Below are 27,555 nucleotides of genomic sequence, written 5' to 3' on the forward strand. Positions count from 1 at the left end.
ACGTCTTTCTACTGCACGTTGCTTCCCTACCAACAGGACTCTTCAACATTCCTGAGAGGGTTTTTATCACTTACAAAACAGAAAATTTATCATATGATCATTTACGTTGTAAAACACAGGATTACTGGAAACAATGGCTGTTGAGAAGTAACTGACTGATAAACTAACTGCAGAAACTAAGGATATCAGGCTCTTCGCAATCAAAGCCTGATAAAGTTTAGTACAGACGAGCACAGACGAGCGTTTCTACAGCTGCTGATACTCTAGTTGCTTGACTCTGAGACAGAATGTGAGAAGCAGAAATATCTGAATTTCACTAACTACCGGGCTTACTATATACATGTGTGGTTCTGGAATTTTCTGGTTCGCTCCATCCAGGAAGCATTTTCACACAGTTTTGGATAAACTCCTCGGTTGCTTAAGAGCCCATTTGCATCTCTTCACTAAAGCATACAAAGATTTGATACCAAAAAAGAGAAAACTCTATCTTAGCCTGAATCTGGCCACAAAGGCCAAGGGGGGGAAAGTCAACAGAAGCCCCCCCCCCAAGACAAAGAATCGCAAACAGCAGAGTCAGACAGTGAAGTCTGGACAGACAGGCACCACCAACCAGGGTAGCCAGACGCAGAGCTGAGGCCTCCTGGGAGTTCAGACCCGAAGGTGAAGGACTCACGTAGGAGGGGAGAGCAGCTGTGTGCGTTGCCAGTGGGGAAACCCTCTGCCAACTCTCAGCACACGCCCTGACCTTGGGCTGCCGGCAGCAGAGGGGATGATGGGAAATCGAGCAGCATCGGCCCAAGATGCTGGCGGGGTCCCGTGGGGGTGCCGTGGGGGTGCCGACACGGCCCCGCCCACGCAGAAGGGAAAGGGAAAGACAGCTCACTGCAGACAACTCACATCTAGAAACTAGCAAGCTTCTGAAGTTCGGTTCCCGTACTTCAGTCCTGCACAAGGGGAGAGAGCTCTGGGTCAATGGACGTCTTGGAGGACAAGGTTCCAAGAGACGGGGATGAAAGATACGCGGAGAGGCCGCTGGAACAGCCCAGGGAAGCCTGGTCAGCCCCATTCCGGAGCGCTCGGAAACTCATTACTGCGGTAGTACAGCTGTCTGCTCTGCCACAAACCGGCCTGAGAAAAGGGGCAAGGGAGCCTGGAAGACACCCTGGGAGGACACCCTAGGGGCCTCCTTGCAAATACTTGCCATTTAATCAGTCTGCCCGGGGAGCCTGCTTACAACTGGGGCTGTTCTAGACGGAGAGACACCTGGTCCCTGCCCGCCTCTCCCTGTGCCCCCATCCTGGGAGCCAGGGTCCCTGCCCGCCCTCCCTGCACTTACAATCTAGGAATGGGAGTGTGCGTAGGAAGCAGACAGATACAAAACATATCCTGTAAACGCGCAGAATGACAGATGGCAGGAAATGTGCCAGAGGAAAGGCAAATGAGTGCCAAAGGAATGGGGGGAGTGTGTGTGTGTGGGGGGGGGGTTACAATTTTAAGGGAGGAGGGGTAGGAAGGCCTCTGATAAGATGAGCAAAACCCTGAAGGAAATGAGGGAGTGAGAACCCGGCAGAACAAAGTACACAAGGCTGCTGCCGGGGGGAGCCGAGGGCAGCAGGACTGCCGGTGTGTCAGAGCCAAGTGGGCAAGAGGGATAAAGTCCAAATTCCTCAGGTCCACACTCAAAGGCCTTCCATAATCTTGATCAGATCTTTATTCACTGCCTTATCTCTTAGGAGCCCTGCAGAAGAAAATCTCTTTTCCAGCCAGCTGCCTCTCGTTCTCTGGGGAACACAGCAAGCCCATCCCCCCACCCTACTCCTCTGCTAGGGACCTCTCTAGGGCTTGCAATCGCTCTCCCTGCCTTCTTCCTGCCCTCCTCCTGCCGGCCCGGCCCTGCCCCTGCCCCGCCCCTGCCCTGCCCCTGCCCCGCCCCTCCCCTACTCCCCTAGGGGGCAAGCTTCCCCTGCTGAGCCTTGTAGGCAGGGAGGGCTGGCCAGAGGCAGGGCCATTTTCTATGCTTCCTTCTAGACTAGATCCTTCTAGACCAGATCGCTATGGTCACAACCTCTGCTCCAGGAAACAGTCCTTCGCTGTGCTCTGTGTAGGACTGGCCACGAAATCCACAAGCGCTTCTGAAATTTACTGCCCATTCCAACCAGCTGGGCGTCCCGCTCAAGCACAGGTTCCAGTTCAACAGGCGTGAGGCGGAGGTTCTGGACCTCAGACAAGGCCCCAGGGGATGCCTCCACGTTTGGCCCAGGGTCCGCACTCAGAGGAGTCAGCCAGGATGGAAACTGACCCAAGAGAAGCTATGCTATGATTCTCCCGTAGGATCTGGAACCAAGACACAGAGGGACTAGAGATGTGAGCCGCAGGCCCCAGAGCAGTGAGGTAAGGGTGCACGAAGGGTCAGGCTGAATATACGGAGCTGGGTGGCCTCGATGAGACAAAGGGGAGCAGCTCTGGCTTCTAACGGGTCCAGAGTTCCCCGAGGTCTTTCAGGCTCTCCTCTAGGATTCCACGTCTTCACAGTACCCTTAATATACACGCTCTGGCTCAGCCTCTCCTATGGCAGCTTGAGAACAACTAGAAGGAAGAGTCATGGGGGAGAGCGGGTTATCCAGGAATCCCGACAAGTTCAAGGGCACACATCCGACTAGTGTTGAGCCAACCAGGGTGAGAATACTATTTTATTAAAGAACACAAAGACATCACTGTGTGTGTATGTGTGTGTTTGTGAGAGAGAGAGAGATCAGCAGTATTAAGCAAAGACCACATAATAGTGAAACAGACCCTGCATCTGACTGAAATGATCTACGTTACCTGCCACCCGTCATCGCAAAGAGAAATAACAGACAGCTGCCTCTTCCGGCTGCTGGGGGGGAGCATCCACAAACGAGATTGAGTACCGATCTAGGCCAAGTCCTCGGTCGGGCAAAACCCAGAGAAAAGCCAGCCAAAGTGACTGAGCCTTTAGACAAATACAGCCAGCCGAGGGAGACACACACGGGGGAAAGTTACAAGAGCGGTTCCAGAAACGCCGTGACCAGAGCTGGCACAGATGGAAGGAATTAGTTTACTTTTTACCCAACTCCAAGCCTCTCACTACTTCTGTGACTGTCATGAGTATATTCTCATTTTGCGTGATTAATTTTTGTTGTTCAGCTCAGGTAAACCATAAAATGAAGGAAAAACATTGATTTAAATAGGAAACACTTTAAAAAAATCAGAAAAATCTGGGAGTCAGAAGGTCCATTCACCTGCTGAACATCAGGACAACACCTACAACATCCCACACAGATGTGGTTTAAAAAAAAATTATATGGGGCGCCTGGGTGGCTCAGGGGGTTAAGCCTCTGCCTTCAGCTCAGGTCATGATCTCAGAGTCCTGGGATCGAGCCCCGCATCGGGCTCTCTGCTCAGCAGGGAGCCTGCTTCCCTTCCCCTCTCTCTGCCTCTTTGCCTCCTTGTGATCTCCCTCTCTGTCAAATAAATAAATATTTAAAAAACAAACAAACAAAAAAACAAATTATACTTCAATCCCTTAAGCAGAAACAGTTGCAAGCCCACCGCTCTTAACCCGGCCTCTTCTGTCTCAGCCAACATTTGAAAAATATCTCCACGACGACCTGCTTTTTTTTCCACTTTAATTAGAGACCATTTAGACAAGCAACCAACTTCTGCCATTCCCTGGGGTGTAGCTTAAAACAGATTTTTGTGTAATTACTAATAATGACTAGGCAAAAGCAGGGAAGAAGTAGATGATACAAGAATAAAGGGCCAAGGCTTGTATCAAGGGTCCTATTCACTGGAGTTGGAAGTTTCAAAAAGGGAAAGATGGGTATTTTGTAGAACAAGCTGTGTTTTAATGCTACCAGACATTTAATTTTCTCCTTTAAAAGGAGTTTATGTCTATTATGCTACAATTTTATCAACTATTGTTTTGGCTCCCATGTTCCTGGAAAGGTTAGGGGGAAGCGAAAAAAGAGGAAACGTGGCATTAAACAAGAGCTCGGAGAAGCTGTACGGGAAAAGGGCAACCGTATTGAGAACATTCACCTGTACATCCCTGGGAGGGTGCAGAGTCTTCCCTCTGGGCAAGGCACCTGCCCCGCTCAGGAGTGAAGAGCAGCAGGGGTGCACCGCCATGTTCTGGAAGGCATCTTCACCTCGGCTCAAAGCCCCGAGGTGCTCCTTGCAACTGGAAGGCTGCCCCGACCGCACCCCTCCCCGCGGCTGGCCCACTGAGAGCCACATCCCCTGCAGCCTTGCCTTTCCTGGCTGCCTCCATTCCAGGCTTCCATTTATTTCCTGTCTTAACCTCCACGCCCCACCGTGGCCTCCCTCCACTCCAGATGCCCATGGCCGACTTCCAACTGCTTCCCCTCGCTGGGGTGGGACGGGAGGGGAGCAGAGGGGCTCTGCTCCAATCCCATCCATACTGACGCGCTTAGCATCTGAGATGGGCTAGTTTATGCTGCAGTGACAAACAGGCCCCCCCAAACCCAGGCAGCCTGAAACAACAAAGTTCATTTCTTGCTCATCTCGCTTAACAGCTGTGTGGTCTTAGGCACATCACTTAACTTCTCTGGCCCTCTGTGTCTTCATCTGTGAAATGGGAACAATAACATCAAGAAGAGGGACGGAGTGAAGTACTCAGAACTGTGTCTAGCACTTAGCAGCACTCCGTACTAAGTGGTAACTGCTGTTACTCCCGGGAAGCTCTGCTGATACCCCAAGTCTTAATGAGGAGACTGATCGCTGACTACCCGCTTCTACAGGGTAACTCTCGTTTAACCGTCTGTGTCCCAAACTGGACCATAAGCTCCTCGAGATTAAGAACTGCACCGGACTCCGTTTTCGGACCCCAGAACTTAACAGGGTCTGGCACAAGGCAGACACTCTGTCAAAGCTTGCTGAGTTAAAGAGCATCATGTGGAGTCATAATCCCTGATTCCTGAACCAACCCCACCCGTGCCGGGTACACACACAGAGAATGATGTTACGGAAGACACGTTCCCAGAGGCCCGTGGCCTGCACATTTGCTTAAAAGCACCTGCTGATGGTCAGGAACACCCTATGTAGATGGGAAAAACGTACAGCCTCGGCGGCCCTGAACTGGGCCGTGGGGCTGGCCAAGACCACCAGGCCGTGGGCCACCGCTCCCAGCACCCGGAGTCTAAGCAAAGGAATGTGGCTGGATTAGCACAAGTCTGTCTCCACCAGAGGAACAGAATGCGATCCAAGATTCCGCCCTGTTCCTCATTCCTCACTTACGGCCATTATTCCCCTGCACAGAGAAGCCGGCCTCGACATGGCAGAAACTTTGGAGGTGATGAAAATGTTCTTCAGGTCTTGACTGCGGTGCGAGCGACACAGGCATACACATTTGTCGACACCCATCAAACCGCTCATGACATAGCTGTGTTCTGCTGTCTTGAAACGAGAGCGAGAAGCTGGCCACTACGATCTGGCTTCCTTAGTTCCCGTGAAGGAAAGGGGAGAGGGAGGGAGGGAAAAACTGATGAATGGCGAGGAGAACCTGGGGCCTGCTGACAACATTATTAAACACTACTCACCCTGGAAGTCTATGCCGCATCAATGCCTTGGGAAGCCTTTTTCCTTCCGTCCAGCTTCAGAGCCCCATGAAGAATGGGGGATTCTCCACCCCGCCCCGCTCTGTGCACCACTACCTGGCACGGCCTTCTCACTTCTATCGTAAAAACACAACTTCTCCTTTCTAGCATCTTCCCCTAGGTGCTGAGCTACTCACGGGCTAAGACCACCTCTCGCACGTCCTTCCCCCCAGCACTCAGCAGCATGCTTGGCCCACAGAATGTCATTCCTAAGTACTGGTTTCTCTGGGGATGTGTTTTTAAAGTTCTCTTCAAACATATGAAATATACCACCTTTAGATAAGAATGTTACTTCTAGGCAAGAATAATGTCTAAATTACATTAAATCTCGGTAACTCTGTAGAGATATAATCTCCTCGTTTCTGGATGTGCATGAATCCTACTGTCATGATTTATAAGTCCATAAAAGCCATATATTTACTGGGCAGAACAGACAGTAAGCCTGGAATGCATAACACGGCACTAGAATTCTTGCTCTTAAGATTACTGATGCCTCGGGCTTTTAAAAAATGAGACGTCACGTGACGCTGTACATCAGGAGCCTGCCTAAGTATAAAACATTACACACGGCTCTACCAATTCCGCTTCACACGACCGCTCCTGGCACTCTGCTGTGAGCATGTATGCACGGGTGCGTGCCCAAGCACACAGGCCAGTTTGTGTGTCCAATTAACCTGGCAACCTAAAACCGCATCTCCGGGTCACTGTCCGCACATGAAACACGGCGCTGACCAAGAATTCCCAGAGCCGTAGCCTGGTGCACAGCAACGGCGATCTGGAGTCAGCTGTGATCCTCCCCCGGGAAGGCCAGTTGGTCAACACCGATCATTTGAATCTACAGTTCTGAACCAGAAATAATGATGTCCAAGACGACAGTGGGGAGGTCTCAAGCCACAAGTAGGCCATGTCACGTGCTGGGCTTTTACACCGTCCAAGATGGTCACAAGGGCTGCAGTGCCTCTGGGAGACAAGGACAGTCCACGGCCACCGCACTTGCATGCGGGGCTTCAGGGAACTCTCGAGATGACACTTCTTGGGGTAGGGGGGAGGGTGTGTGTCACAGACCTAACTTCGCAGGGGTGAGCGGGGGTGGACAATTTGGAGCCAAAGGTCAGGCAGGAGCGACTACGGGGGCAGCATCGGGTGACCCCAACCACTGCATGGGGCCTTCCTGAGGCCACTGTGCCAGTGACAAAGGGCCACATCATTCCCTGCCATACAAACGTTGAAGTATTAACTTTAGTTTGAATGTGTACGTCTCCCCACAAAAACTGAACTTTGCGTTTTCTCTTTTATAAATTTAAAACCAATAAACAGTGTACACAGAAGTCTTAAGAGGTGCCAATTTAATCATTACAGCCGAAATGACTAAAGCTGCTTGGACAAGAGTACATTGGGCTGAATTTTCTAATAAAGGTGAGCCACGCTGTTCAATATAAACAACTAGTTATTACAAGGCCTCTTGGAAGTAACACTTACAAGAGAATAAAATACCAATTAATTTGAGAATTTTAATCACAATTTTGATTAACACCTACAATTCCGAAACAATGGGACTTACGACGTTAGTACACGCAAAGCTCCTTGAATCCTACGTCCGTATGGGGAAAAAACCATTTTTACCGTTTCTGTATTTACCAACACTGTACTAAGGTTTCTTCTAAAACTGTTAGAAAGGATTTCTCAAGATTAGAAACAAATCTGTCTTACAGAGAAGACAGAAAGGACCAATTTCTTTCTCCCTTCGAAGTGTTGAATGAGACGTCCACCCGCACTCTTCGGGGACACCCCCCCCCAAGGCTGATGGCACTTGGGGCGGGGCCCCAGCCTGGGCAGGGACCTTCAGGGCCAGGATCCTGGGCCTCTGCAAGGGCTCCTGCGGGAGCTTAGGGCCCGAACCGGGGAACCAGAGGCAGCACCTGGGCCAGGCGGGTAGAGGCCATGTTTACGAGAGCAGCCCTCTCTGCCCTGAAACACGGAGGTATTTTTTTGTTGTGTTGTGTTGTGTTTTTGGCTGGGGGAGGGAGGAGGATGTAAGCGAAAGTTGCCAGGGCTGAAATTCCAGCAGGCAGGAGACACGCCCTCCCCTCCCGCTCCCAGAGGCCTGCCAGTCGGATTCTTCCTGTCGACACCCCCCTGCCACCCCCCTCCCTGCTCAGACTTCCCAGTCCTCCTCCTCCACACCCCCAGCCCCCAGGCTGTCCGTCCTGGAGCTGCAGGTGCAGACCCAACGTTGCTCCTTGCCACAGAGAGGAGGAGGGCGTGATCCGCTTCAGAAAACATCTGAAACGTCATGTTCGTACGTCCCTCACACTGGCTCCCTCCGCCACGTTCACACGTCCAGCCCATGGGATTCGACAGAGGAAGTCCACTCTGCCAGCCTTCATGCCCCCAACTCTGCCATGAAAAGGGCTTCCTCTGAACGTTTCCCGTTGGATTTTTCCAGTAGGGTAAACCCAACACTGTCACTAAGTCATACCCAGAAATTAGTCTCACGCTAAAGCAGTTATTCAAATGTCCAAGAGTAACATGAGCTAAGTGCAGCTTGGGGAAGGATTTGTAACATAAGATGTACAATAATACAAATAACACAAATAGTTCCACCTGAAAAGGACAATCACCTCCTCACCACACACAAGGAAGCTTCAGATTGGCCCCTCGGCTTGCGAAGGGAGCAAGGTCTCCCTTGCTCTTGGCAGGTGAGCCGCCGCGCCCAAAGGCCTCCTTGGAAAACGTCACACAAAAACTGGAAAGGCTCTTTAAAAAGTTCACCATGGCGATTTAGCAATTTTCTTTTAAGGCTAATACTTGATTTTTCTTTACGTGATTAAACAACATATATTCTGTTTGCTTGTGTGTGTGTGTGTGTTATATTATCAGATAAAATTTTCCTTAATATAGACATCTTTTTAGAAGTCTTTCAAAGCTTAAAAATCTTCTGGATAAGCAAAGAGAACCCTATTTTAAACTTAATTTACCAAAACACTTATTCTCACACCTGGAAAATTTATACTGGGTATTCTGCAGTCCTTCGCTGAAATCAAGTCTGTGACCATACACAGAAAACTGGAAGAATCACGTCTTTGGTTCACAATGTCCCCAGCGGACAGCTATCACAGAGCCCCAGCCAACACGGCATCTAGGCCAAATGTAGAGAGGAGAGCACGTGGCCAGGAGGTGGCGTGGCCTGGTCAGGAGTGTGGACCTGGAGCCGGGTTACCCAGACTCTTATCCGGCTCCCCCGCTGACTGGCTGTGCGTGACTTTGAACACGGTACTCAAGCCTGACGGGCCTCCATTTCCAAATCTGTAAGGTGGGACGACAAGACGGCCTAGTCCAGGCAATGGCACGAGCATAAAGGCACTGCTAAGTGGAAGGGGCTGAGAAGACGGCTGCCACACCGCGCTTGCTTCAAATACTCTGTTACTGTTAGTCATTGTAGAAGTAACTTACTTTTCCAAGGTCTTGACTGAGGGTTAAAATTCTCTTTTTCCAATGGAAGTTTAAGTGCTGAGGTAACTGATGTCTTTTCTCCAAAAGAAAATGTAGGTGTCCGAGTTCTTACTAGGAGCGTCGTGAAGAGTATAAGCAAAGAAGAGACCACAGTGACTGGCACAGAAGGGAACCGTGGACCCTCCGAACGATCTCAGTGAGTCTGCGCTCCCGAGAAGAGGGTAACACGTCACACAAAGATGTACAAGACCGATAAACGTTTTAGGTTGTTTCCCCTCCAGGGCACCTGGTGACCCAGTCGGTTAAGGGTCGGATTCCTGATCGCAGCTCAGGTCTTGATCTCGAGATCTTCAGTTCAAGCCCCGTGGTGGGCATGGAGCCTACTTTAAAAAAAAAAAAGGTGCTTCCCCTCCAAGGGGTGTATTTACACTTTACCCTAAATCTAAACTAAAAGACACAAAAGGGGGCACCTGGGTGGCTCAGTGGTTAAAGCCTCTGCCTTCAGCTCGGGTCATGATCCCAGGGTCCTGGGATCGAGCCCCGCATCAGGCTCTCTGCTCAGCGGGGAGCCTGCTTCCTCCTCTCTCTGCCTGCCTCTCTGCCTACTTGTGATCTCTGTCTGTCAAATAAATAAAATCTTAAAAAAAAAAAAAAAAAAGACACAGAAGGTTTAGCATGATGGAACCACACAGAGACCCAGGGCCCTTCCTCACTCAGGGGCAAGGCAGCTCTGCGTAGACTTTTCCAGCACAAGGTAGGCTTGAGAGGGCCGGAAGCCAACCTAGGAGGCTATCTGCTCTGAGGCGAACCCGACCAGCATGCGACCACATAGGGTTCTCGCTCCTAGGGCCCCGCGCCCAGCATTCCCAAGTTGGAGGATGCCGCCTGGCAAGAGAGAGCCAGTCCTTGTTCAGAAGGAAGGCAGACAGCTGTGCAACAATGAACAAGGTACCAACAGCTCCCGGGCAGAAAAGGACCCTCGCCTTCGCCCTCTCTTGGTTCCCATTCATGGGTGCTGCGTGCTCAAGAGCCTGTCTCCGAGAGGCTGAGGCCCTTCTCCGAGAACTTCGGGAAGAGCATCAACCCGGAGAGGGAGCACCGGGCTGTGAGCCAGGCCTTCCCCTCACGCTGACCCGAGAGAGGCAGAGCGACCCAGGACAGTGTGGGCGGTGGAGCTGGGCGGGAGGAAACGAAACAGGGCTGTGAAAGCCCCTCCAGGCCGCACGGGAGGACGCACGGGAGGACGCAGGGGAGGCCGCATAAAAGGCAGTTATCAGTGACATCACCACTGACAATAACTCAGTCCTCGCGAGAGACGCAGGGAGTATCTCATTTTACCGATGAGGAAACAGACCCTGAAATGTACATGACATGCACATGAATGAAATGAAATGACACGTACGAGGCTGCCTTGCTAGTACATCAAAAAACGAATTTCCATTTTCTTTTCCCCCGAATCAAAATGTTCTCGTGCTGAAGAGCAGGGTAAGCAGACAGTCGGGGGAAGGCTCACACAGTAAAACCTCGAGCTGGCCTGCTCCCTGGGACCCAGAAGCCCTCTCCTTCCCTGACAGGACTCCCCTTTGTGCCTAACGCCCCCATGGCTCGGGGATCCTGGGCATCACCCTGTCACTGGACAAACTCTGCAGCACCCAAGATGCCAGAAACAAAAAGCCAGAGAGGTAGACAGAAGCAAAGGTGCCCAGCAGCCAACCAGAACGAAATTCCTAGAGGCTGAATTTTCCCAACCACAGTGGGGGTGCCGGCAAGTGGCCTTCAGCCTGCATGGCCACTGACAAGGAATGAAATCCCACAGTGCAGACTAAGGCCCCACCAGAGGCTGCAACTTTGTGAAAACTCTGCCCACCAGTTTAAGAGGCTTATGGTTTGTCCAGGATGGGAGGGGGACCGGGGGCGCTGGGCCACAACAACATGCCGGTGCCGCGTCCACACTCACGCTGCCCGTGTGCTACTAGAGCCTCTAGCCGAGAAATGCCATTAATATGGAAACTGCTGGAAGGTGGGATGTGTGCGCCCTAACGGGTCCTAGGAGATGGAAGCAAAGGCAGATCGCTCCGTGAGAACAAGTCCACAACCCAGGGACCAGGAAAACTGCTGGGAGCAAACCACAGGGAAGGAGGGAGGAGGGAGAGGGGAAAAGAGAGGGAGAGACAGAGACAGAGCTTGAGAGACAGAGATGGAGGAAAGGAGGGAGGGAGAGAAGGGAGAGAAATTGGGGTGGGGGATGACAAATGAGAAAATCATACCCCAAGAGCTAGAAATAATACAACAATCTGAAAGAGAACAGGAGGGAAAAGACAAAATGCACGGAGAGCGTGCAAGGAAGGAAATGTGGCTACGAAAGAGAACCAAGATCATCCTCAGAGAGGAGAGATATCTTAATGCAACTCCTCCAGCAGAGTTCAGAGCCCGGGGGCCGGGCACACAAAGCCCCCCACCGGCCCTTCCCCCTCCACACCCGTCTCCGCCCTCAGGTCCAGCCAAGGCCAGCGCGTAGCAAGGGGATACGCACACCCCCTCGTAAGGCCAACCGTTCCCTCCACGCGCCACCCTGCTCCTCATCCCTCCCCAAAGGCCTTGACCCCAGAGGCTCTTCTGGAAGCGCCAAGGTGAGCCACTTCCACCAAGCGCATACAACACTTCGGCCCCCACTCTAACACACACAGCACGCCGCCGCACAACCCGTTTTCACACCTGTCTCCCCCTCTACACCGCGCATTCCCTGGGAGGAAGCTTGGGGCCAAATCCGTTTCTGCATTCCCCGTGTCTAGAGTCCTGGCTGATACACGGCATATGGCAGCTACATATTTGTTGGGCTGAACCAGAAGCTCTTGCCACTATGCCAAACAGCGCGCGCCTTCGCACTTGGACGCAAAATCATTCCTGACTTGACTCTTCAGTGCGGCACAGCAGCAGATCGAAATTCAAACTAAAACCCACAGCTTGAGACTAAATACCATTCCTGGTCCATTAGAATGTGATGGGTATGAAATTAAATTCTATCAGAACAAGATAAGCAATAGGCTTTTAAGAGGCTGGGGGAGGCAGTCTGACTGTGCCTTCAAGTCCTGATGAAAACAAGCCCATTATAGGGACATGGCTTTGATCCTTTTAATTTTCAGTTGCTGCCAGGGGAAGGAAAAAAAAAGAAAGAAAGAAAGAAAGAAAAAAACCCGAAATATGCTAAAGATCAAAACTGTTTCAGATGTGTGACAGACACCGCTACTTTATTCTTCAAAAAAACACGAGAACTCTCCATTATTTGAAATCAGAACACTTTCTCATTTCACCAAAGAAATAAAGCCTGGGGAGATAGAAAGAAATTTCACAATGTCAAGAGAGCGCTCAGACTTTCTCCGGGGGTGGGATACGGAACAGAAAGCACAGACACTCGCCTGCTCGGCAGAGGCTCGCAGACCCGAATCGCGACACCCGACGACTTGGGGTAAATTCAGATTCCGTTCCTTTGATGACGGAAAAAAATGTTCAGCACGTTGGAAGAATATTTTCTTCTCTCCCTCCCTCTCTCTCACACACCACCCACCACCTCCATCCCGGCTACTAATTATCTGTTAGCAATATTATCCAGATCTTATGCCAACATTTTACTTATTAAAATCTTTCAATTAAAAATGTAACTGAAATTTTAACTGTTAAAGCCCCGGGACCTTGGCCAAGGAGGGGCTGAGATGCTGTGTCCCACCAGGCACAGGAGAAAGAATATTGTCAGGCAATACCGAGCTAAGTAGGTTCTCGTCTTATCAGGACCTCTAGCCACGCGCCCCTTTCCTTTTTTAACACCACTTTCTTGCTATTAAAAAATAATTCACGTTCGCTGTCAAGACTACAAAAAGTATACAGAAACAGAAACCTGTCCTTACTTTTACCACACAGAGACAGCGGTTACCGATGGAGTGTATTCACTATCGCGTGCGTATGTATTCGTGTGCCTTAAATCCACAGGAAATGTAAACACAGGTGAAAGTAGGGCTCGTTCCATACAGTGCCGCGTCCTGTTCTGAATTCGCGCTGACCGCATTACCCTGAGTGCTGACTGTATCAAGAGAATGGATGTTCTCTGAAAACATGGTTTTTACTGGATGCGTATCATCTTACCATAATTTACTTAAACATTTCCAATCGATGGAAAAGTAGGTTGTTCCTAATACAACGTAATAATGTTAAAGTAAGTCTCAGTATAAAAGCTTCGCTTGTGCCCCACAAGTGGATCATCTAATTCACCCCTCACACCCACCCTCATGAGTCCTACGATGACTCCATTTTTGGCTGCATAAACTGAGTCACGGAGAGGATAACTAATTAGCTCGAGGTCAGCCTCCTACTACCTAGCAGAACCCAGGTACAAGCTGGTTCAAGGCTGAATTCCTCACTTAGGCAGTCAAATCTATGATAATCTTCATTATTTCTACTCTATAAAATATCCTTGGTTATTCTGAAAAACCAATAAACTACTACTATTCCCGAGTCCCACGATTCTAGCTGTAACATTTTATTCCTTCATCAACACAACTTTATTCTGGTGGGACCTCAGCTTCTTTCACAACTTAACCAATTACCCCCAGCTCACTGATAAAACGAGTTTTGCCTCCTCTCTGGTTGGGGTGCTCCCCTGTCCCAGGCCAGCTTCTCATTTCTCGGGGGTCTGCTTCCAAAGAACATGCTCTCTTCCACTAACACATATACTCCATACACTGCTGACTATTTCAGCTGTAGATTTTAATACTGCTAAGAAAAGGGGCACCTGGGTGGCTCAGTGGTTAAGCCTCTGCCTTCGGCTCAGGTCAAGATCTCAGGGTCCTGGGATCGAGCCCCGCATCTGGCTCTCTGCTCGGCGGGAAGCCTGCTTCCCCCCCACCCCTGTCTGCCCCTCTGCCTACTTGTGATCCCTTTCTCTGTGTAAAAAAAAAAAAAAAAATACTGCTAAGAAAATTCCCCAATTAGTTTCATGTTTTTTGTCAAAATTCTGGGTTGGTTTTTTTTCCCCTTCAATGGGATTTTACCGGCCTAGCAATAAACAGACATATGGGTTTAAAGACAATAGTTTTACAATATCCCACTTTTCCATCAAGCAACAAGATACTTCTCTCGGCTTATGTGGCTGGTTTTCCTTCACCTGAAGTCTCAGATATTTTCTGTTATGGATACTGTGAAATAATTGTTTTTACTGTTAAACACAAATCCGTTTAAAATCCCTGTTGTCTAGAAACTGATCAGAGGGCGCAGTAAAGAAAACGGAGTGGCAGTTGAGAAAACTGGATTCCGGGCTTTTATATGAACTGCTGAGTCACCAGGGACAAATACTTGCCCAGTATCTTCCCTCTATGTATGGAGGCTGTGGGTAAATGCTGCTTCTCAAAATGCACAGCACGCCCCAGAGACGAAGTTCTCTACACTAAGCCCCGGGGGAGTCGTGGACTCCCCGGAGCACTCGAGACGACAAAGCCGCCCACAGGAACTGAGCGTGAGCACTGTTCCGAAGGGCTCTGCCGTCAGCGCCCCATGTGCAGCCGGGCGAAAGGTGCCGGCTCTAAGGATTCACACAAAGGTGGTCACAGATCTCAAATGACAGGCCTCAAAGGATCAAGAGATGCTCCCTCTGGTGAGTGCAGAAACAGTGGAGTCCCAGTCTTAAGAGTTTGGCCCTGGACCTGGAATTCAGGCTTCGATCACTCCAAGCAAGGAACTTAACTCCGCCGGGCTTTGATCAGCCAGTTAACTGGGGCGCTCATCCAGAATGCGGCACACCAGGGGCTACCCCAGACTGGGTGCGAGCTGCTTTCCAAGAGCTCACGGCCACAGCCCAGTGAGGAAGACAGTGGAGGCGGCGACATCGCCCGCGTGGGCCTGGGGCCCAGTTTGTGTGCAACAATCACGTAACAGACCAGGGCAGATCCTTCCATTTTATTCACATATTCAGTACAGTTCTTCCTTTTAAATAATTTGCCTCTTTTCTGCAAAAGAACAAGCTGATCACTCTAGACAAGACACAAAAAGGGGTTTGGGGCCTTTAAAAAGGAAAAATTTACAGCTGCGCCAAGCTAAGCCATGATATGTGTCCTCCAGATAGGAATGTTAATTTTACCTACTGTAACAGGAACTGTAGGTTCAGGAAACCAATGGTGACAGCTTGATTTATGAATTTTGACATATTTCTTGAACTGGGATTACATTACAAAGAAGAGGAATTCTAAGCAAGCCGGATCTTGCCTATACATTCAATCTTCGAATCAATAAACTGGGGTTCTGTGCAACTTGTTTCTGACAGAGGAAAAACACACGGGCTCACCGAGACAGGCCACAGGCCCGTCATTTGAAAGTACTTAACATGCTCCCAGAAGTGAGCTAGAACGGATTCGGGGATCCACACAGAACCCCTGGGCTCTTTATAGAACAGTAACCAAAGACAAATTCAACACAGAGAGCGTGCGTGGTCAAACGGACAGGGGAAATGAGGATTCAGACCGAAGAAAGTTCTCACATTTGCTTCATTTTACTGATCCTCCAAAAAGTCCTGTCTATTAAAAAAAGTGATGAACACAGAATACAGAACGTGAGGATTCCCTCAAACTTCATGAACACCTGTGAAATGCTGTCTACAAGCTTCTATTTCAATACACACACTGGGAGACACTGGCATGAGCCGGAGCCACTCAGAACAGAAGTTGAGTGGCCGCACACGTGCCGTCGGACACGTCACATACGTGATCACGGTTCCTCCTTCGAGCCCCGTGAGCAGGCGTCGGGGTCTCCGTTCTACACACACAGGAGCTGAGACTCGGAGGGGTGAAATCATTTGTCCAAGCTACATGGCTGAGATGGTGAAAGCATGAGGCTGATCTGGGTATCCCACCACGAGGTCCTGCCTGAGTTCTCCCAACTACTCGAAGCTTTTCGTATGCACATCACCCGCAGCTGTGTATCCAAACGCAGCACACCGAATAAAGACAGAGGAGCCACAGATGGGTGCGCCCGCTGCCAGGATGTTTTCAGCAGCCTACCTGGAATTCCCCAAGCAGTCAGACGCTGAGGAATGCCATGGAAGATTCCAGTAAAAGGGGGAAAAATACGTCCCTGGCAGAGAGTACAGATGACGCCATTAACAACCAGGACGAGCAGGTTCATGAAAAACGAATCATGGAGGAAGAAGTGAGGAACCCCTGGTTGGGGACTGGGAGGTGGGGGGAGATGGGCAGAGAGGGGGAGAGGGAGGACTAGGAACTGGGCTGGCCAAGGTAAAGTGAGTGACGCCCAAATCCAACCCAGCATGACCTGCCAGGGGTCACTTATATGTGTGTATCACACCGGAGCCGTAAGTAACAACACACATAGCGGAAACAGGCTGGAACCCGCAACCAGTACTGAATTTACATACAGAAAACAGAGGGGACAAGTGCAGGATAAAGCAGGGCAGTGAGAGTGGTGGGTACAGGCTGGAGAGGAGACTGTGGGTGGAAAGCCGTTCTGCAGTCATCCGAGAAGGTTCTGCAGAGAGGGCAGCTTTTGACCTTGAGACCTAAAGGGCAAGTTAAGGTCACCTGGGGAAGGAACACTGGCAGGGAACACAGCACCCCCTAGCACGGGCCCAGAGTGCAGGCACCGGGCATGTGTGAGGACAGAGCGCCTGGGGCCCAGGGTACTCCGACCCCGACCTGGCGTTCGTTTCTCTGCACAACCGTCAATCACCTGGGGCAGCTGCCGCATCAGCCACCAGTCGGCCCGCACGGTGCAGTACCAGCCAGCACGAACCCTAAGAGAAGCAACCTAAATGAAATGATGAGGAAACAGCAACCCATCGCTTAAGCTTCATGATCTTAGAGGCAGAGGCGCTGCTTGAGAACACGCCAAACAGAAATCATAAAATAAGGATTTAACAGTTTGCCCGCTCTTGACCCCTGGCATCTAGATATGAAAACCTGAGGGTGCCCATCACCCTCCCAAAAAAAGGAGCTAAAAATTCATCGCATCATGAATACTTAACAATTGTAAATTTAGTCGGAGACTTTAAGATTAATGAAAAAAGTATAGTCAGATCTACAAAGCCTAAAATTTGGATTAAAAACATACTGTCTGACTCCTTAGAAATACTACACTAGGTAGACGTTCTTAACAGTCTAAAATATAGATATGGTCAAATAAGTCAAATAAAAATAAGACAAATTACAGTAAGCTAGCGTATACTCGAATATATTGTAAACATAAAGGATCTTCAAAAATAATTATAGAATCCAAAATTTAGAGGAACATTTCATTTGGAAAGGTATTTTCTTTTTACTACGTCTCTGTTCGCAAACACAGTAAAGAAATTTTATAGTAAAATATACACTCCTTGAGGAGAAACTATGTTCAGTACATAGTGGACACTCGACAAATCTTTTATTTTTCATTTTTTCAAAGACTTTATTTCTTTATTTGAGAGAGAGAGAGGGAGAACACATGCAAAGAGGAGCAAGAGAGGGAGAAGCAGGCCCCCCGCTGAGCAGGAAGTCCTATGTGGGGACTCGATCCCAGAACCCTGGGATCATGACCGGAGCTGAAGGCAGAAGCTTAAGAGACGAAGCCACCCAGGCGCCCCTCCATAAATATTTTTAAAATAAATTCGCATACAAGAAAAATCTACCGAGTGCCAACGATGTGGGAAGCACAATTTAGATGTTGGGAATAATGGGCAAAACATTTTAATGAAAAATATATTAGAGATTTTTTCACGTATATAAATGAAACCTACCTTCGTAATAGGTTAATTCTGAGCTGGGACCCAGAACTGGCCAAACCCAGTTTCCGGTCTTCACGTCTGAACGGTTCCATACACTACAGACCTATTTTTAAAATGCAGTCTCGGATGTAATGAAAGCTTACTGTGTGCATATGTCTGAACACATGGGATCGAACGTACGTGTGAACGCTGGGCATCTTCTCTGCTGGGGAGGAGGAGAAGGAAAAGAAGAAACTGAGCAGCATTTCCACAAAACTTTTGGCAGAATGGACGGAGTAATTCAAACTGTGGCCCAGCTTATAAATCAATACAGCTTCTTTGCGGGGAAATGAAGGTAGACAAACTAGGTCATTTGTCTATCCACTTTGGGAAAAAAATGCAATCAGCTTTTATGGAAAAAAACAGCAACCACGTTTGGGTTTTCTTCTCATCAAGAATTCACTCAAAGCATTTCTGACAATAGCAAAGGAAAGAAGAAGGGGGAAGGAAAAAAAGCACACCACGCATTCCTTACGCTAACAAAGAGGAAGCCGAAGAATGCTTTCTTCGTGTTTACAGCATTAATACCCATGTGCTTCTTACAATAGAAACCAAAACAGAATCTCCATTTCAGGTCCACAAAGGTTTAAAAGTAAACTAATCAGTACATATGTAGCAAGGAAATACTGTGTTTTGCTGAGCACAAAAAGCAAGGTAAGAATAGAAGTCACCAAAGGTTTGGGAACCGCTCCCTATTCTGACCTGGGAAAGGGAAGTCCGGCTACTTCTTTACAATCCAGGAAACACTACGATTCCATCACGTGCGCAGACTTAAGAGTTGAAGATCCATGGGAGGACGGGGAAGTAACTTCCTGAGACAGATTTTTCATCCAAGGCTAGAAACATCTGACTCCCTTAAATACAGCCCCAAGACACAAGCGCCCAAGGGGGTTATCACCTGTCCTGTCATGATGGTGCCAGCCAGCCCCGTCCGAGGGGGCTGCTGCTGGCCCAGCCTGCCCCAAGGACCACACCACTCATCCGCTCCTCTCTGACGAGCTAATTATAGTGACTCTGGTCTTCCCCCAGGGAAGGCAGAGCAGTGGTTCCCATTCAATAAACACCAACGGCACACTAAATCACGGTCTCTCTGAGCCCTGGTCGCCTCATTTCGAAAATGATGGCAGCTTTCCAGACTTTTCCACAGAGACATCCTAAGGCTCCAACAAACCAATGCGGATGTAACAGAAAAACGAATCCTCTGTAACAGGGAAAGGGCCACCTATAGCTGTATGGGGCACCACCCAGCAGGCGGGTACCACTTCCGATGAAATGAACGAAGGGAAGAAGACAAGCACAGAGACCCAGCTGGCCTCAAACGGCTTCTGATCAAACCTCAGAGCAACTGGGAGTGCACAACGATCTAGGACAATCAGTCAGCCATCTTGGGATCCTAGTTCAGAGAGGTAAGGATAGTCCCCAGATGCTCCTTCAATGACAGCTTCACAGGAAGAGATACCAGTCTGTCTTCTCCATCAAAAGACCCCCCGAGCTGGGAACATGCACATATGACGAACGGATGAGTCAGAGACAGAGATGTGATTACCCAGCAGTGCCAGACTCGAACCCAGAGCGCGCAGAAGGGGCCTGGCTAGCCTCGTAGACACAGATACACCGGCCTCTAGCATCTTCGGTGGGAAGTTGATCAGGAAGTCTGCTGACTTCCTCTTTCTTGAAACCCCCTGAGAAACTCCTAAATGAGGCACTGTGGTCCAGCGGGGAGAGCACAGGCCCAGGAGCTCAGTCGGACAAATCTAAATTCTACTCTGAACAATGCAACTCAGCTGACACTTGACAGCCTCTCCTGAATGTGTTTGGCAGAACCTGCTTCCCACGGCTGATACAAAGACCCAAGTTGATAGCACATGTAAGTCGCTATGCACGACCGTGGGATATAGTAATAAACATGAAACAGGTCTTCGGACCCTCCTTCCGGGTGAAGGATGAACGGAATCCAGTTAGAGGATACAAAATCCCCCGAACTCAAATCTTTAGTCTTAGAGCAGAGACAGAGCCAAATTCCCCTTTGGGCCCAAATCTGGGTAGAAGTGGGACAGTCATCTGGACAATACAAGGAGAATTAAGAGCCTGGTGAGAAAGACCACACTACATTATCATCCATTTCTCTAAAATCGTAACTAAAGTCATCTTTAGGGCACGTGACCTCTCTCCTTTCAGGCAACAATGGGCAAGGTCAAGTTCTGTCACAGCAGCTAGAAGGAGGATTTTGTTGGCGGAGAAACAGAGGCATTCTTAAACTCAAAGAATGAACGTCTTCAAACCTTCGAGAATGTTTACTCAGAAATCAGCAGCGCTATTAGCAATGGCACACGTGAAGGAGCACAGCCCGACTTCCTGTGAGCCCCCATGACCTCTCCAGAGCAGCCCTTGGCCACACTCCGTATTTACTCACGGCGCAACCCGATCCTGACTTTGGTGAGTTATTTCATAAGCCTTTTAAGGGTTACTACATATTGTTCCTATAAGAGGCCAATCCAAATTAGCAACAAAAGAATAGTTAAACACAAGAAAAAACACCTCTTTTGTTATCCTCAAGAAAGGCAGTCTTGGCCATTAAAAAGGCAAAGTGTTTTACTCTCTATCAACTTTCTCTTAGAAAAATCGGTCCAGTAATTTTCCAGGGTGGGGAGGGGATTAGTGGTCTTCCACTCATGCCTGTTTGAAAATGCGGAGGCGTCGAACCGGTACACACCTCAGAGCAAGTTCTTTGGCATTTGGTTCTGGGCCGTGTCCTGCCCTCAAAGGCTGCACAACACACCCACCTCCAAATGTCAGCACCTAAAGATGACTGCTGTATTTCCAGTCTTCTCTCTGCTCTCCAACTGGGAGATTCCTACTGTCCTGTCTCCAAGCACACCGACTCTTCACTCTGCCGTCTCTACTAAGTTGTCGAGCAGATCAGTAAAATTTCTAAATTTTGTCTCGGATACTGTATTCTTCAGTTCTAGGACGTTCCATCTGGTTCTCTTTTTGGTGTCTATCTCTCTGCTGACTTACGCTATCTTTTCATTCATTAGACGCATACCTTCCTTTATATTCTCGAGCATAGTTACAATTGCTTTGAAATCTTTGTCCACTAAACCAGCCTCTGCATCACTGTAGTCTCCGCTGATTGTCTTTTTTCTCTTGGAGAATGGGTCATATTTTCCTGTGCCTAGAGTAAGCCTGAATGGTACACTGGACATTGTGAACACTATGCTGGGGAAACTCTGGACTCTATTATATTCCTTAAAATAGGTTGATATTTTTATTTTAGCACTTTTGGGTGTTTTACATGGTCAACTCTGGTGTGGTAGCTCAAAACTCAGGACGATTATTTCATCCTTAGCTTAGCTGCTTGGATCCTGCCCTACATACATGGTTCAGGCATCTGCATGGATTCAGACAGCTGATACACAGAACTTAGAGCTTGCTTTCTCCTTCCCACAGGTCCCTTCTTCACTTTCCAATGGCTGTGCTTAACTCCAAACTGCCATTTCTTCTTTAGGATAAAGGGAGTGCAGATTTTCTCTAAGAGTTTTAAGTGCCCTGCACAGTATACACGCTATGCCCCTGCCTTCTTCTGAGGGGCGATTCAATTCCAAAATCTGCCTGTTCGTGTCCAATTTGATTATCTTCATAGCGCTGTCTTTTGTCCAGAGTTTAGAATTCTCATTTGCAGGGAAGGTGCAGTCCAATAGCAGCTTGCAGGACCGTTAACAGAAGCAGAACCCACATGGCATTTTTCCCCCAATCTGGGACTATCACTCACAATATTGTGGGTCACAAATTCAGAAAGGGTTCTCCCAGGCAGGCCATCGCTGATTCATGTGGCATCAGCCGTGCAACTAAGGAACTAAGGAACTGCACAACTACCGAAAAAACTTCCAAGTCGGTCTCCTGCTCATAGGCCCACTGCCTTGGTGTTCCCTGTCACGGCTCTATCTCTCTCCTCATTCCACCTCACCCTCCAGGGCTTCTCTCCATGCAGGTTGAGCAAATCACAGCACAGTGATCTCAGGGGATCTATACATCTGACACGGTTAGCCGGCTTTGACGAGACTAGAGATGGAATATGCCAGACCAGTCCAGGCTCTATCAGAAACGATACGAGATCACTCCCAGCACATGTGACTAGTCAAAACAGAGGTTTAGCCCTCCAGACTGAAGAAAATGGAGAAACAAATGCTAATCCTTGATGGGAGGATGGCAAGTCACGCTGCAGGCACGTTCTTGCAGCCGTCTTGGAAAAACAGGATCTGCCACCTATGTATTTGTATTTGATGAAACAAATGCTGCCCGAAGAAAAACACGAGGAAAATACAGGCAGGCTAGTTAGTTCAGTGTGAAGCATGTGGTCCAATTCTCCTGCCATCTTGTTCGTCACCTTCTCATGTCCTCAGTCTAGTGACCTCTAAGTTAGTTATTGAGCACAACAGAAGTTTCCAATGGCAGTCTACTGAGTTTCCAAAGATTCAATACTTAAATAGTGTATCAATTTCAAAAGAGAAAGAAATGCTTATTTGCTATCATCCATTAAGGGTAGGTCACAATTAAAGTTTTGTTTTTTGATTAAGATAGTGGTCCATAATAACTACTATTTAAGAAATGTCTACCATGTGTTCGAAAATTTCTAGGCACTTCAACTACCTGTTTTTATTCACTGTTCTCTACATGATTTAAGAGTGTGTTTAAATGCACCAGCTTAGGACACGCATTGACAATTTAGGAGAAAGGAGACGGGCTCAAACACACTAAAGAAAAAATACAATGCAAAATTACAAAAACACAAACCCTGATATAAATAAATGTGACCTAGGATGCGTATCTGTGGGAATGTGTGCACATATTATTTTAAGCTACCTTCTGAACACTCGAAAACGTTCATTCCAAAAAATGGATATAGTCTAAATTCTAAATACCATATTCTCAACAAAGCCACATGTATACGTCACGTGCCAGGAAATCATCTTACCTTGTCTTGGTTGTCTTTATTCTTGTAACAGAGATTTCCGATCAGACGCATGAGATGAGACTTAAACCCCTCCCCCACACTGGAGATGTCGCCCTCCGCCCTCACGCAGCCATTGCCACTGAAGAGGCTTGCGCTGTCACTGCCAGCTACACGAGTCAGTCGCAAGAGATCTGTAAGGAAAACAGGAAGCTTTATTTTCCGTAAGAAAATTTTTAGGATTTTGTACTGATTTTCCAGATACAAGTCTAACTTATATTAATGGACAAAAATAAAATAAAGGTGGAATACCTTTAATGATTAGAAAACTCTTCTTTTGCTGGAAATTTTTTCATGACTCTGGTTTTGGGGCAATAAGCCGTAACGATTATCCCAACTTGGACTTTCTATTTATCCACAAAGAAAAAAGTTAGCTAAAACTTTTCTGCCATCTTTTTCTTTTTTTAAAGATTTATTTATTTATTTATTGGAGAGAGAGAGAGAGAGAAAGAGAGAGCGTGTACGCGCATGCATGTGCGTGCATGAGGGGAGAGGCAGGGGGAAGCAGACTTCCCACGGAGCTACAGAGCCCAACACAGCGGCTCAATCCCCCAGCCAGGAGATCATGACCTGAGCCGAAACCAAAAGCCAGATACCCAACTGACTGAGGCACCCAGGTACCTTCTGCAATCTTATAAGCAGGTTTCCCATCCCAAATTCTTTCTAAAGGAACTCAGGTGAGAACTACAGTCAACCACATCTAAAATACAATCAGTGCCTATTCCGTAATGAGCTGTATGACAGAAACCAAGAAGTACGTTGATTTTTTTCCTCATTGTCCAGATAACCGAAAGGTAACATATACTCTCTGTAAATCTATTCTAGCCATATTCGAAAGAAGTAACAATATTATGCTCTATGAAATGTCTCTAGACAGCATATGAAAATAGATCATCTTCCAGAAGCTGTGTTTAAGTGTTTCCACGTTATCTCATTTAGCACCCTCACAAACCTATTAAATGCAAGTATTGTGATGCCTGGGGGGCTCAAGTTGGTTATGTGTCTGCCTTTGGCTCAGGTCATGATCCCAAGGTCCCGGGATCAAGTCTCACATCGGGCTCCTTGCTCAGCGGGGAGTCTGCTTCTCCCTCTGCCTGCTGTTCCCCCTGCTTGTGCACTCTCTCTCTCTGACAAATAAATAAATCAAATCTTTAAAAAAAAAAAAAAAGGCAAGTATCACTTTCCCAATTTTATAATGAAGAAATCAAGCTCAGAGAAGTCAGTAATCTGGCAGAGTTGGGAATGACAACCCATGTCTGCCCTGGCTCCAAGCACACATTTTTTTAAAAAGATTCTGTTTCCCAGGTTTGTGGTGTTTCATTTTAATTACCACTAAAAGCACTGCACTCAAAATAAAACACTAACATGAGAGTCTAAACATCTCCTATAGCTCACTGCTGAGTCATCTACCCACCTCGATACAAACTCATCATTCTTAGCATACGCATCTCCACAACAAGTATAATCCTTTTTTAAAGGAAAAAAATAGCAAACAGTGAATAACAACACCATAAGCATGGCTAACCACAAGAACAGGTTCTACTTGAATGATTTTGCAAATAGCTTTTTAGCAAAGATGGTATGCCAACCAATGGTTAAGAACCAAATACATAATCGCTATGTGTAAGGCACTCTCCTTTGGGCCCTATAAAAGTAACTGGGAAAAATAAACTTAACAAATTTGGAAAACGAATATAAAAATCACCATCATCACTGCTGAAACTACCCCCACCACCAAACCGTCCCCAACCATCATTACCCTCCTACCACGTCGCCACAACACTACTAAGGAAACATCCATAAATACACCATGTGTAACAGGCATCACATTCCCATCTACTGGTCAGGCATCCTGACAGCAGGTAAGTGGCAGAAGCCAGAGCTGGAATCAAAACAGTGATTCTTCTTCCCTCCCACCAAATAAAAATTTTTTTCAAAATATCTCAAAAATATAACAATACAATGAAAATTAAGGATCTGAGTTTGGGCTTACATTTCAGTGTGACAAGCCAAAGATTCCTTAATTACAAATAACAGCAGGTGGGATACTTCACTCACCAATCACTCTTTCCAGCAAGCCAGGAAAAACCTGCAGATAACTGAGCAGATCAGTATTCGTGGTCATTTCACACAAGACATCGAGAAGCCGGATCGTGGCCAACGCCTCCTAAAAATAGAAAGCATGACTTTTAAGTCAAGCTAAATGATTTGCAACTGTTATCGGTAACGGTGAAAGAAAGGAATATTATGAAAAATATTAGAGTTGGTGCTGGGAAAGACAGCATCCAACGAGAGAAAACAAAACGACCAAGAACGAAACACAAGTATTAAATCTGTATGTGAACGGTCATTTCTCCTAACAGCAACATCTGCCATCAAGAACGCGAGATTATGTGTCATTATGTGTCTTCTTGGAGCAAGGAGTCAGAAAAGTTCTTATTCAAGCAAAAATACCTTCCAACAGTGGAATAAATGTTCAAAATTACTAGCTACGTACATAACATTTATGCAAATACTTTCTTTTTAAAGCATTCCCAGCAAGCAAGTTCTACTTTAAAGATACAACTAGTCCATGAAATACATTAATTTTTTGTCCACAGGAATCCTATAAAATGCTGTGGTTGAAAGAACGCTGGCGGCAAGAACGCACATTATTTCTGGGTAATACAGACCTTTGTGCAGCATCTTACAAGGCTGGGGAAGATAACGTTATTTGCAAACGTTAGTTTGTGTGACTACTCAAGAATTGATCATCAGTGCACCAAATGAACCAGAAACAACCAACTACACAGCGTTAGGTAATCTGAAGAAAGTGGTAAAATCCAATTTTGTACACATTTCGACTCTCATTTTTTAAAGAGCACATTATTTGGTAAAAAGTGGCAGATACTATGAATTCAGGTCATAAAGATAACGTTCTTCAAAAGAAAAATAAACTACTTCCTTCAGTTAATTCTAAACGTGTGCTTACTACTCTCCAGTTACGAGATTTGAAGGTAATATTCTAATCTACCATTCTGAAATCACAAAAGAAACCACAAGAAACAATGTATTTTTAAATTATTTGTTTGTTTATAGGGAAAGAGCGAGTCTGAGAGAGAGGGAGAGTCCCAAGCAGACTCTGCACTGAGTGCAGAATCCGACACGGGGTTCGATCCCATGACCCAGCAGTCATGACGTGAGCCGAAATCAGGAGTCAGACACTCAGCTGACTGTGCCACCAGGGCGCCCCACAACACACATTTTTAATGCCCTGTATCTTTAATTTTACTCTAGCTTTCACTTGCTCGTGAATGAGTTTAGGGAAATGTCCAGAAGAGAAGGAGGAGATCTCAGCCACATTCAGAAGACTCTGGAGCAACCCCACAGAGGTCGTGCAGCGTCAGCACGCCTCTGTGAACGGGCAGCTGCCCAGACTGTCACCTGCGGATGCCATTCCCCCTTCAAGAAGTGGCCGGCTGGCTGTAGATCTAGGTCAGAATATGTGTCATGGGATCCTGGACAGCCTGTCACGAGACAGCAAACAGGCGATAGAGACGATCGGGATCACGTTGGAAGGAACCAGAGGCAGACTGAGGAGGCACCCACTGGCTGGCAATGGCGCATTAGAACACTAGGGAGAATTACAGCTAAAATGGACTGAAAATAAATCAAGTGGTTTCAAGCATGCCCGGGTAGCTAGGTCGGTTAAGCGTCTGACTCTTGGTTTTGGCTCAGGTCATGATCTCAGGGTCCTGGGATCAAGCCCCATGTCAGGTTCCATGCTCAGCGGGGAGCCTGCTTCCCCTCTCGTGCTCTGGCTCTTTCCCTAAAATAAATAAATAAATCTTAAAAAAATAAAAAAGGAAACCAGGCGGTTTTAAAACTATGACATCACAACAGCGATGAAATTCAAACAAAACCGGAGCACCTGGGTGGCTCAGTGGGTTAAAGCCTCTGCCTTCAGCTCAGGTCATGATCCCAGGGTCCTGGGATCAAGCCCCGCATCAGGCTCTCTGCTCAGCAGGGAGTCTGCTTCCTCCTCCCTCTCTCTGCCTGCCTCTTTGCCTACTTGTAATCTCTGCCTGTCAAATAAATAAAATGAAATATTTAAAAAAAGAAAGAAAGAAAGAAAGAAATCCAAACAAAACCACCTCACAGCTGATGCCGTAAAACCAACTCACTACTCTGAAGCCTGGGAATCAGATTATACCTTGTACAACCCAACCGTTGATTAGGAGACGTTTGTAAATGCTAAGAGTCAAAATACCACCATTCCACAACCTCCCAAAGAATGAACTAATCCAGGTAACCTCACAAAAGACAAACCAGACGTTATCTGCCTCTTGATGAAAGCACATATCACCAACAATACAGCATTACTGGAAAAAAAGACACAAAAACTTAACCCAGATGTGAACAGGCTCCCTGGAATTATTAGTAGTCAGAGGAACGCAAGGAAAAGAGGAATGTGTTAAACACCACCGTGGAGATAAAATCAGAACTCAAACTGCAGAAAGCTCTCCAGGAAGAATGACCCAGGTTCTTCAACAAACATGCTAGCAGAAGAAAAAAGGAGAAAAAATGAAAAGGAGAGGGCAAGAGTGGAACATATCTACACGAATGGGTATTTGGGGCATAACCACTGATTGTAACGCATGGCCTCTGTATCCTGATTCCAA

The 27,555-nt window shown here is 47.6% G+C and overlaps 1 protein-coding gene across 1 annotated transcript in view; it reads right to left on the reverse strand.

Moving 5' to 3' along the window:
* ATXN10 (ataxin 10) overlaps positions 1-27,555 on the reverse strand; it is a 160,705-nt gene that overhangs the window by 66,392 nt on the left and 66,758 nt on the right. The window contains exons 8-9 of the mRNA XM_046012551.1: positions 24,953-25,061; positions 22,859-23,028 (exon numbers count right to left, since the gene is read on the reverse strand). Coding sequence (XP_045868507.1) covers positions 22,859-23,028; positions 24,953-25,061 — 279 coding nt within the window. The remainder of the gene's footprint in view (positions 1-22,858; positions 23,029-24,952; positions 25,062-27,555) is intronic.

The sequence above is a fragment of the Meles meles genome, chromosome 7, assembly GCF_922984935.1.
Source record: "Meles meles chromosome 7, mMelMel3.1 paternal haplotype, whole genome shotgun sequence".
Taxonomy (NCBI): Eukaryota; Metazoa; Chordata; class Mammalia; order Carnivora; family Mustelidae; genus Meles; species Meles meles.